Source organism: Crocuta crocuta, unplaced genomic scaffold (genome assembly GCF_008692635.1).
Source record: "Crocuta crocuta isolate KB4526 unplaced genomic scaffold, BGI_CrCroc_1.0 scaffold13, whole genome shotgun sequence".
Classification (NCBI taxonomy): domain Eukaryota; kingdom Metazoa; phylum Chordata; class Mammalia; order Carnivora; family Hyaenidae; genus Crocuta; species Crocuta crocuta.
The window spans coordinates 8,994,411-9,006,328 of NW_027530007.1; the positions used below are offsets into that span (position 1 = coordinate 8,994,411).

Sequence of the window (11,918 nt, forward strand, 5' to 3'; positions counted from 1 at the left end):
GGAGGAGGCAGGTATCAGTGATTCTCTTTCCACTGGGGAGAAGAGATCACAGAGTCCAGGAACAAGTACCAGACTGGGTGCCTGGGCTTTTTCTTCTCTTCCCACCTCAGTTGCTCAGGCCAGATGTCCAGAGTAGACTCAAAGCCTGGGCAGAAATGTGCGGAGATCTCTGGATCAGCCCCCAGGAGGGGGCCTCAGGGAAGCACACACACTGGATGGATGCCACGGCCTGTGCATGTCACACAGAAGGACATGCACCCTTACCCAGGAGGCAGTTCTCCCACTCGCTGGGTCTAACCGACCTCAGCCACCCCAATTCCTATAATGTCCATCTCAGCTCAGGCTGGAAGAAATGGGAAGGGGATCCACCCGGCCTGGGTGCCTGCTTTCCATGTCCTTACTTTCTCCGTCTACCCACCCCTGGGGAGAGCCCGGAGTAGCTAACATGGACAATGGAGCTGAACAGCAATGGGCTCTGAGCTCAGGGCTCTGGGCCAGCTTGGCTCCTTACAGCCTTGTGGGTGGGCTAAGACACCCTCTCCCCCCACACACCCCAGGAGGTGAAAGACCCCTCCTCCTGCCAGGCTCCTACAGTGAATGCAGTCAAGGCAGCCTTCGAACCACAAAATCAAGTTTGGGCAGCACAGGGCAGCCCCACCCTACACACTCTCACTCCTGGGGCCCTGAGGGTACCTGCTCTGACAAACCAAGCCCTGAGACAAGCCCACAGCCCAGGGGGGTGAGGGGGGTGGGTGGGTACAGGGGNGGAACAGATCCATGGGGACATATGCACTGGGGCCATGAGTTCACCACACACTCCCTGAGAAGAAGCCCCTTTCTTTCAGGAGTTGAGACTTCTGGAATGGGTGATGAAAGACAATGGTGGCCTGCCCACCTGCCAGGTCCCTGCCGGGAGCCTCGGGAAGGCAGCATCTGTGGGGACTCTCCACCTTCCAGTGGCCCAAGTGTCCAACCTCATCCCTCCCAACCCCAGACACACAGTAGGCTCTAGAAGGATGATAACCAGCAGGGAGAGGGCTGGGCTGCTTTCATCGCCTCCCCCCACCCCAGCCACACCCAGGAGCAGCGGGGAGGAAGTCGGGAAAATCCTGCAGGGACTTGGCAAAGTGCCCTGGCGTGGTGGAGGGGAGGGGGCTGGGCAGGGGATCCCAGCTGTAGCCAACACAGGCCAATCTGAAAGAAGCTGCCCCCCCGCCCCTCATCTCCATGGAGAAGGAATGATCCGATTTCTGGTCAGGGAGGTGGTTTTAGGGGCCAAAGCAGGGATGGGCCCTGGATCCCTTGAGCCCTCCCTAAGAACGTATTGTGGGGGGGAAAAAACCCCACCATACCTATCCCAGGGGACTCCCAGATCCAACTGAGGGAGAGGCCAGGCAAGGACCCCTCTCCTTGTGGCCAGGGGGATCCCGTTCTCCTAGGAGCAGGATGGGCACCTGTCCCTGCACCCCTCCACATCTGAGGCTCAGCAACGGCCCCACCCACTTTTCTGCTCCTGTCCCCACACCTAGTCACTGCAGCACCCCCCATGAGGGTTCCTGGGGTTGGGAGATTAGATGTACACTCCACTCTCTCCTGACCCCCACCCCTTACCCTAGTAAAGGCCTCTGGGATGGAGTGACAGCACTAACCACAGGCCAAATTCCCACTTTCACCCCAAGCAGAAGGCATCACCTCCCCTCGTCCCCATTCCTTTCCTATGGCTTATGGGGAGGGGGTGCGATAGCCATACAGTTTCCCTGGGGGGCGGCGCACTTGTTTCCAGTAAGGTAGTGAGCTCGGGGGTTGGGGGGCAGACACGGTTGGGTCTCCCGGGCCTGGGCACCACGAGGTGGGCCTGCAGCAGTACCGCAGGAACTTTCCCTCTGGCAGTCGTGAGTTTTCCAGGACCCCGCGCCCCACCCGGGGGCTCGGCGGTCGCCAAGGGAGCGGGAGCGGGAGCTGCGGAGCGTCTGGTGCCCGTTCCCACGGCCTGGGGCGGGGGTCTCAGTGGGGCGGCCCNCGGGCTAGGGGCGCAGGATGGCAGAGGAAGAGGCCCCCAGCCCCGGCCTCCAGGAGGGGCTTGGGGGGGGAGGGCTCGGGGTCCCGCCGGGGGCGCACCTTGCACGAGTACGTGTGCTGCACCGGGTCCACGTTGAGAATCTCCTCCACGGTGCCCGTGAGCACCACGTTCGCCTCCTCCTCCCGCCGCTCCAGCGCGCGTTCCGGGCACGTCCCGTCGGCGCTGGGCAGGGCGCGCGCGGCCACAACCAGGAGCAGCAGGAGCGGCTGCAGCAGGGCCGGGCCGGACGGCCGCAGGGTGGCCATGGCGCGGGCCGAGGACGGCGGNCCCAGCCCAGGAAATGCGGCTGCAATCGGGTTAATGCATAATCTGGAGGCGACGTGACGGGACTTCCAAGGGGCTCCAGGCTGCGCCGGGGCCAGCGCCGCGGGAGGAGGGGGCTGCCAAGTCCCGGGCCCGCTGCCCCTCGGACCCTGCAGGGCTGCGCCCCTCTCCTGGCAGGAAGAGCCCTGTGGGACACCACAGCCCCGGGGTACTGAAACTCGCGGGGGTCCCGGACCCCCAGCCGGCGCAGGCGAGAACGCGGCCCCAGCAGGCCGCGCCCCCGGCCGGCTCGGACCGGCGCGGGCCNCGCGGTCGGCGGGGCGCCGCCAGCCACGCCCCCTCCCGGCCCTTAGGTGCGCGCTTCTCCAGCCAGCCTGTCTAGGTTCATCGGGTAAACGGAGATCCAGAGAGTACAAATTAGAGCCTAGCTTAGCTGAAGGTCTCGGGGGCGGGGGAGGAGACCCCTTCTGTCCCTCCAGAGCTGAATGTGTGGCACCCCCCGCCCCAAGCCCGCCGCAGATCTCTGAGCCAGAAGCAGCGGAGGGTGAGTGGTGCAAGCGGCCCCGCTGGTGAAGGACCTCACCGTCCCCGACCCTGGGGGGTCAGGGAAGGAGGATGGCGCCAAGGGTGTATGCTCACACTTGCCAGTCTGACACTTGACGAGGTGGGGACCCAGGAAATGAAGCTGGAACCCCTCCCACACGCATACACACAGCTGCCTGTCTACAAATATTGGTCACAGATGAGCAAGACCTAGAAGCCTCTCAGCCCAGATACAGACCCCCACAGACCAGAAAGGGGCTTCTGGGTCTCCAGCCAAATTACCCTGAACACCCTGAAGGCTGAGGGCTGAGTGTTCCCAGAGTCGTGGACTTTAGCCCAGAGAAATGTGTATGTGCTCTCTATGTCTCTCCCCACGCCCATCTTGCCTGTGTCCAAAGCTGCCTCAGTCTGGCTCCCATGGAATCCTTGGGAAATCGGTACAGAAAGAAACATTCTACCTGGAAGCAGGTGTAGTTTGTGTCAAATTCGGTGTGCGCCCTCCATCTGGGAGAAGCGCTTCCATGTTGGACTGGAGGAATCCCCCATTCTGGGAGGCCCCTCACCTGCTGGTCATGGCGTCTCCGTTAAGGTGTACTTGTTAGAGAACAGTCTCCACTCAGCAGCTTGCAGACCAGTGCAGGCTGGACAGGGCGGGCTGGAGGGTCTCGGAGGACCTCGGGCGGGAGTGGAGGAGCCTGCCTCACCACCCAGCCCGGTGGGTGCTAGGGCCTCACCCGCCCAGCACTTCCAGGGGTGCTGGCCCTAGTAAGAACCTGACCACGCCTTCCCTTCCCAGTACCGTCCGCTGAGCTAGATGTGGGGGATGGGAACCAGTTATGCAGGGGCTGACTGGGGCTCAACCTGGAGATAGGGGTGGGCGCCAGCAGGTGTGCCTCTCTTCTTTCTCTAGAAGTTAATTTCCCAAAGGTGAGGGGACATCTTCAATTTCTCCGAGGAGTGGCGGGGAGGGGGGTCACTATTTTGATCTCATTAGACTTGTCCCTTAACTTAGTTGACAAATGCAGCCTAGTGACCACCCAGTGGCCCTGGGTCTCCTTATCCCACTTCCTCCTCTGCCTCTCCTCCAGCCTCATCAATAAGGGTGCAGAAGTGAGGGTGCTGGGGGAAGGAGGAGGGCAGAAACGGAAGAAGCCATTCAATTTTGTGTCAGCTTTTATTACCCGCACTTGGTCAGGAACTTGGGGAGCTCTCAGCGCTGCTGTCCTGGTCCTGCCCGCCCCGCAGGCGCAGATTCATGAACACAGTGCACTGGGGTGTGAGTGCATACTCCCCAAGCTGGTGCTGGTCCTCCATGGGCTTCCCCTCGAAACTCAGCCAGAACAGATCAGCCTGCACATGCTCCTGCAGGCACACCTGCTGCTTGAGCTCAGCCACCGTCTGCGTCAGCCGGACCTCGTAGGCGATGCTGCGGCCCTTGTTGTTTCTCACCAGGATGCTCAGGGGATCCTCGCAGCTCTGCACCACCAGCAGGATGGTGCTGCCGGGACGCAGGCCCTGGCTGAGGAGGGGGACCCCTTCCCGCAGCAATGTGCCGGCAGGGTGGGTGGCCAGTCTCTGCTTGAACGCAGGCACGCCAGTCTTCTGGGCTATCTGCTGCTTCAGCTCCGCTACCAGCATGTTGTCTCTCAGGGGCACCAGGAACTCCTCACCCCCCAGCATCTTCACCTTCAGGTCCCCGGGCTGTGGACATCACACAGACTCACAGACCCTGGCCTCAGTCCTACTGAGCTACCTGCATGGCATTGGCCACAGGGCAAGCTCCTAGGGGCTGGGGATGCCGCTCTCCTCCCCACCCACCAGGAAAGGGACCCCAGACGCTGGAGGCGAGCAAGGAGCATTTCCAGAAATGGAAAGGCAGCCACTGGCAACCATCACCTCACCTCCCTTAGCCCGCTAAGATGCCCCTCTGTGCCAATGCCAAGGATCTCAGGGTTGAACACTGGGGAAAACCCACTTTCCAAGACCAAGACCCTGGTGTCAGAAGGAGTTCTCTCCCTCCCCTCATGATTAGGGACCCAAGATTAGAGACCCAAGGGAGCTCTGAGCATCTCCACTGGTCCTGCACACAGTGAGGGCTCCACCCCTGGGAGACCCCAGCAGTGAGGGAGGAAAATCAACTGGTACAAAGCCCACCTGCCCCACCCCCCTGTCAAGCCCCCCTCACCATGGCTGTTGGCTCTGGCACCAGGTCCTCCACAGGCGCAGACGAGTTGGCTGCCTCTCGGCTTCCAGCTCTCCAGATGCTCAGCCCTTTTATGAAGGGCTGTACACGTCAGGGGGCAGTGTCGGGAAGAGAGCCTCACCAGTGGTTGAACTCAGATTCGGTTTCAGTTTCCTTTTCCCAAGGTGCGCCCCAGAGAGCGGCAGAAACAAAACAGAATGATGAGTAAGAGCCGGGACTACCCACTTCCCCGGCACTCAGGACCCTGCCCCCGTGTGCGTTCAGAAACCCCCTAAATGTCCATTCACTTCAGGTCCTTTACATGATGCATAGAAGTGGTAATAACATGACCTAGCGATTAGAACTTTCACTTTCCATTTACCGTTTTGCAAAATTAGTAAGTTTCGAAAACATTGCCACAATTAATTCAGAAATAACAAGAGTGACAATCCAAACTACGCAGAGATAGTCACCATTGGTTTAGGACAATATTTCTTCAGATTGTTTTTTCCTTCTTTTAATGAAGGAAATGTATCTCTTATTTTCTATAAAAATGAACTAATAATGCACATTATCCTGAAGGTGAAAAGATTATTCTCAAAATGGAAGAAAATGTTTGCAAATCATACGTCAGATAAGGGTCTAGTGTCCATAATATATAAAGAACTCTTATAACTCAACCATAAAAAGATAAACAACTCAATTAAAAACTGGACAAATGTTTGAAAAGATATTTCGCTGTAGAATATATAAATGGTAAAAACCACATAAAAATATGCTCAACATCATTAGTCATTAGGGAAAAGTCATTACGGAGATTCAAGTCAAAATCACAATGTGATATTATGTCCCACCCATTACTGTAGTATGACAATAATAATAATAATATATTACTATAACATAATAATAAAAATAATAACAATTCAAAAAGAACAATAATAAGTGTGAATGAGTATGTAGAGAAATTGGAACCCTCATATTATTGCTGATGGAATGTAAAATGGTGCAGCCACTGTGCAAAACAATGTAGTCACTCCTCAAAAAGTTAAACAGGATTTTCATATGACCCAGCAATTCCATTCCTAGGTATATACCCAAAAGAATTGAACACAGGTGTTCAAACAAATATTTGTACCCAAATGTTCATAGCACCACTATTTACAATAGACAAAAGGTAGAAACTGTGGGAACAACCAAATCCATCAACAGATGGATGCATAAACAAAATATGATACACCCTTACAATGGAATATTATTGAGCCACAAAAAGGAATAAATTACTGAACACTGCTACAACATGAATGAACCTTGAAAACATTATGCTAAGTGAAAGAAGCCAGACACAAAAGGCCACATATTATATGATTCTATTTATATGAAACAGCCACAGTAAGCAAATCCATAGGGACCAGAAATGATTGCCAGGTGTTGGATGAGCGTGGGAATGGTGAGTGATTGCTTTATGGATATGAGGCTTCCTTTGTGGGTGATATAAGGTTTTAGAACTAGGTAGACGTAATGATTGCACAACGTTGCAAATATATCGACACTAAATTATATACTTTAAAATGGTTAAATTTTTGTTATATAAATTTTACCTCAAAAAAAAAAAAAGTTAAAAACACACATTGGGGTGCTTGGGTGGCTCAGTCTGTTAAGTGTCAAATTCGGCTCAGGTCATGATCTCACATAAGTTCGAGCCCCGCGTGCCGACGTCGGGCTGTGTGCTGACAGCTCAGAGCCTGGAGCCTACTTTGAATGCTGTGTCTCCCTCTTTCTCTGACCCTTCCCCTCTCACACTGTCTTTCTCTGTCTCTAAAACAATGAATAAACATTAAAAAAACAATTTAAGCAATAGGAGCACCTGGGTGGCTCAGTCGATTAAGCATCCAACTTCTTCGGCTCAGGTCATGACCTCAGTTTGTGGGTTCCAGCACGTCACCAGGCTCTGTGCTGACAGCTTGGAGCCTGGAGCCTGCTTCAGAGTCTATGTCTCTTTCTCTCTCTGCCCCTCCCCCGCTCGTGCTCTGTCTCTCTCTCTCTCAAAAATAAACATTTAAATATTTTATGAATTTTTTAAATGTTTTTTTATTTGTTTCTAGGAGAGAGAGACAGCGTGAGCAGGGGAGGATCAGAGAGAGAGAGGGAGTCACAGACTCTGAAACAGGCTCCAGGCTCTGAGCTGGCAGTCAGCACAGAGCCCGACGTGGGGCTTGAACCCATGAACGGCGAGATCATGACCTAAGCGAAAGTCGGACGCTTAATCGACTAAGCCACGCAGGCGCCCCTAAACATTTAAATATTTTAAAAATATGTTTTAAGGAATAAAGAAAAAGGAATTAAAAAGGTTAACACACCCTACTCTCACCATTTTGTAACTGCTTTATTCAAAAGAGTATATCATAAACATTTTTCCATATTAATAGATACTTTTAAGAAAAACAATTTTTAATAGCTGCATATGTTCCCCATAGCATAATGAGTGCATTATAGTATAGAGGGGTATTTAATCAATCCCATATTGTTGAATATTTAGGTTGTTCCCAAATTTTTCTATTACAAATAACATATAACAGGCATAAGTTAGCTAAAAATAAATAAACTTTAAGTAAATAAGAAAATGAATAATTTTTGAAATAAAAAGGTAAAAGAATGGAAATAATAAACGTTTTGAATATGAATCTTTCACATTTAATTTCCCCATTTTCACCACTCACCCCCAAAACTTCATAGGACTCCAAAATTGTGAACACACAAAAAACAGAGGGATTTAATTTTTCTTCTTTTTATTATTTTAAGTTTATATCTTGACTCATTCCTTGCATAAGTCGTATTGGTATTGTAAAAAGAAAAAACACAAATGTTTAGTGAAATAAAGAATACAGAATGTGAAAACCCCACCTCCAATCTCCCCCAGATGACCATTATTAAATATGGTATTGATGTCTTCTTATTTCTTAATACTGACATATGGCACTAGAATCTTTGTTTTCTTTTAGTTACTTTATCCCATGTCACCAGTTGTCTTCTTGCCTCTGACAGGAAGAACTAAATGCAAAATCATTAAGGAAGCATACTGACAGAACCCATCTCAGATTCTGGGTCTGTCATAACAAACTACCACAGACGGGGGGCGGGGCTTGAAACAATGGCAAGAAGTCTGAAATCCAGGGGGACTAAATGACCAGTACTGTCAGGCTGGTTAAAAATAATTTAATTTTACGTGACTTACAGAAGATAGGAATCATCTGAAACACAAGGATACAAGAAATTTGAAAGTAGAAGAATGGGAAGAAACATACCACATGACTATTAACTAAAATGAAGCAGATGTAGCCATATTAACAATTTTATTAACATATCAACAAATAAATTTTATATGCAAACTGTCACAGAGATACAGAAGGTAATAATAAAAGGTTGAGTTCACTGGTAAAAGAAAATAACTTTAGGGGCACCTGGGTGGCTCAGTTGGTTGGGCATTCAACTTTGGCTCGGGACATGATCTTGCAGTTACAAGTTAGAGCTCCACGTCGGGCTCTGTGCTCACAGCTAAGAGCCTGGAGCCTGCTCTGGATTCTGTGTCTCCCTCTCTCTCTGCCCCTCCCCTGCTCATGCTCTGTCTCTCAGAAATAAACACTAAAAATTAAAAAGACAAAGAAAAGAAGATAACTTTAAACATGTACACACCTAATAATTTGGCCGCAAAATATATAAGTTCTAGTCAGAAACATTAATATTCTACTTATGAAATTATAATGGTCGCTTATAAAAGGGCCTTCGGTTAATATTTTCTCTCATTTACAAACTAACTTAAACTTCCTTAAACCTTTAAAACCTTTTCAAGGCATTTAATATATTTGATTTTATCTTTAAACCCTTCAACTATCTAAAAACTGCAACAACAACAACAAAAAAAGACCTTTCAAAGAATGTCCACAGTCCTTACTACTTACACCTCACAGAGGTTTTAGTCTCACAGTCCAGATTCTTCTGTTGGATGCAAATCTACCACAACAACACATCTCTGCTCTCATTCCTTTCCCCCACCTTTCCACCTGGCCAGTCACTGCTCCCTGAGACCATCATCCTGGATGACATCTGATTCGCTAAGGACCTTTGGTCCCAGCTTGGAGGTCACCCTAAGGCACTGTGAAATGATGAGGGTAAGCTGCCCCCACAGACCTTCTGATGGATAGATGTTGGGAGCCACAAGCACACCATGACTTGCTGAGAAAGTGGCACAGAGCCTGCTACTCACTGTGGCTGACCAAGAAAAGTGTTGTCAGAGACACTGGGTGGGCCAATTTCTTAAGGAAGGCTTATTGTTGAAGTCTAATTAGTTGTAAATATCTGATGATGGCTGGACTCACTAAATGGGCAGCCCTCTCCTTTCCATGTTCTCTGAGGGAGAAGTGTCATTCTGTTCCTCCACCCAGCACTAGGAAGGCTAAGCATCCCCTGACCTGGGCCACAGCCTCACTGTCCTGGGCCCCATCCCTTCCCATGCAAGAGCCTCACCACCCACTTGGTGGACACATCCTTCTCCTCGCCACAGCCCCTTGTAATGAGTGTCTAGGGAAAGCAGGACTCAGTGGAGGGCAGGGAGTCCAAATAAGGCTGTCATGCCCACACTGACCAGCTGTCCTAGCAGGACACTCAAACAGCCCTAGGTCTGGTTCTCCCCCAAACAGATTGCGGGGGCGGGGGGGGGGGCTTGGATCTCAGGAAAGTCAAGAGATAGTCTGCAGGTGAGAAAGATTCCTTTTGCTGCAAGGATGGCCTATAGGGAAGGAGAGAAGTAGAAGGCAGACCTGAGGTGCAGAGAGTTGTTCTAGCCCGGGGGAGGCAGTGAGTTAGGGCTGTGGTATGGGAGGAGCAAGGTGAGGGGCACTGGACTTAGTTCAAATCCACAGGACCTGGTGAGGGCAAGGAAGAAGCACAGCTGGACTCTGCCCCACATGGCCCCAAGGGCAGGACACACCCCATAATCCTAAGTGGTCACCTGTGTGTTAGGGACAAGCCTTCTGAATTTGGGACCACGTGAAAACAAGGCCTGGAGTCTGCAGTGTGGAGGCCCAGGGCTCTTTGTGCTGGAGGTACCGTCAAGGGGAGCAGGGGCTGCGACTGGGCCCAACCAGGCTCCCTTAATGTCCCTTGCCACTAAATGACACTTTCATCCCTTCACCCCAGACCCAGCAGGGAAGCGGCAGGCACCTGACAAATCCAAGGCTGATGATGAAGGACACAAAACAGAAAATCCAGTGGATGCATCTGCGGGCCCACCTATTCCGCACCCCCTTTTGAGGGAAGAGGAAGGGGCGGGGAGGGAAGAGAAGGAAGGATCGGCCACCTTATCCTCCTTTTCTGCAGGATTCACCTCAAGACACAAAGCCCTGGCGCCCCATGAAGTCTAGAGCCCTTGCCCTGAGCCGTACCACACCATCTTTCACTTCACCAGGTGGGGATCTGGGCCTTGGGGCCAAAATGGGGAGAAGGAGACTCAGGTGGGATGGTTGGGGGAGAGGCCACCAGCCTCTAGTGTTAAAAAAATTATCTCAAACTTGGAAATCAGCACAAGGGTCCTTCTTATCCTTGAAGGTCTCTCTGGAGGTGTCTTTGCTGATATTTTGAAGTTAAGTTGATATGGTATAGACATCCGTCGGACGAGACACAGAGGACTTCAGTCCTGGAGAAACACGGTCTTGCTGCCACATGTGGCACCTGCCAGTGTTGTGCTGACCTGGACCCCTCCCTCAAAGCCTCTGGGAACCTGTTGGTTTCCTCATTGGTGAGCTAAACAAACACTTGATTGTGCTCTCTCTGTATTTGTATGGAAGTTGCATTTTGTTTTTGCCTTGAAAATCATATTTTGACATCAGATATTGGAAGACATGCCTCCATTGCTCAGATACCAGTGGGATGGTGTCACCACACTGATTTGGGGAAAACATGGTACCATTGTCTGGATGTTGGGGAGATGTCATCTCTGTCATTCATTCATTTGGTCAACGTGTCTTTACAGAGTGCAAGACTGTGTGCCAGGTACTATTCCTGGACAAAATGGAGCTCACGTGGACAGACACCATGTGAGATAAGGAGGTGCAGAAGGCATGTGTTGTTGCCAGGAGTAAGTACGAAGAAGAAAGACCATGGGGCGCCTGGGTGGCTCAGTCGGTTAAGTGTCTGACTTCGGCTCAGGTCATGATCTCATAGTTCGTGGGTTCGAGCCCCATGTCGGGCCCTGTGCTGACAGCTCGGAGCCTGAAGCCTGTTTCAGATTCTGTGTCTCCCTCTCTCTCTGACCCTCCCCTGCTCATGCTGTCTGTCTCTCTCAGAAATAAATAAAACATTTAAAGAAAAAAAGGAAAGAGCAGGAAAGGGGGATTTAAGTCCTAAAGTGGGGGATGGAGAGAGGGGATACCAGAGTGGCTTCTGAGTAAACAGGGAGGGAAGAGCTTCCCAGGCAGAGGCTCAGACACTCCAAAGGCCCTGAGGCAGGACTGTGTCTGCACATGCGTGAGGCGGTGAGGCTGGAGAGGGGATGCAGAGAAGTAGGGCGTGTGGATGGCTACTGACCACACTCTGCTTTCACCACGGAGGGTCCTGGCCTGATTCCTCTCAGGCCTGACAGGACCCTCAGAACAGCAGCAAGAACTAAAAGACCTTGGGTCAGGAAGGGAGCTAGAGACCAACCAGGAGAGTCTATGACAATCCAGGCAAAAGGTGGCGGTGACGCAGTCAGCGGCAGAACAAGTGGTCAGGAGCGGGTGTTCGGGTGCATCAGGGAGCCAGAGCTGCATTCGCGCCTGACGGGCCAGTGTGGGGCGTGGACTCCAGGTGTTAAGG

At 51.6% G+C, this 11,918-nt stretch overlaps 2 protein-coding genes and 1 long non-coding RNA gene across 4 annotated transcripts in view; 1 reads left to right on the forward strand and 2 right to left on the reverse strand.

Annotated features, from left to right (window-relative positions):
- AGRN (agrin) overlaps nucleotides 1–2,340 on the reverse strand; it is a 32,172-nt gene extending 29,832 nt beyond the window's left edge. For both annotated transcript variants that reach the window (XM_077763950.1, XM_077763949.1), the window contains exon 1: nucleotides 2,119–2,340. In XM_077763950.1, coding sequence (XP_077620076.1) covers nucleotides 2,119–2,325 — 207 coding nt within the window. In that variant the 5' untranslated portion in view covers nucleotides 2,326–2,340. The remainder of the gene's footprint in view (nucleotides 1–2,118) is intronic.
- A 1,702-nt stretch (nucleotides 2,341–4,042) lies between these two features.
- ISG15 (ISG15 ubiquitin like modifier) lies at nucleotides 4,043–5,223 on the reverse strand. Its single transcript, XM_077763951.1, has 2 exons — nucleotides 5,073–5,223; nucleotides 4,043–4,588 (listed from the first exon to the last, which is right to left on the reverse strand). Exons 1-2 carry the CDS (start codon nucleotides 5,073–5,075, stop codon nucleotides 4,079–4,081), a joined length of 513 nt encoding a protein of 170 aa, XP_077620077.1. The 5' UTR covers nucleotides 5,076–5,223; the 3' UTR covers nucleotides 4,043–4,078.
- A 5,221-nt stretch (nucleotides 5,224–10,444) lies between these two features.
- LOC144231363 (uncharacterized) lies at nucleotides 10,445–11,307 on the forward strand. The gene is made up of 3 exons (XR_013335068.1): nucleotides 10,445–10,530; nucleotides 10,671–10,860; nucleotides 11,095–11,307. It is a non-coding gene; the product is annotated as an uncharacterized LOC144231363 (long non-coding RNA).
- Nucleotides 11,308–11,918: the final 611 nt, after the last annotated feature.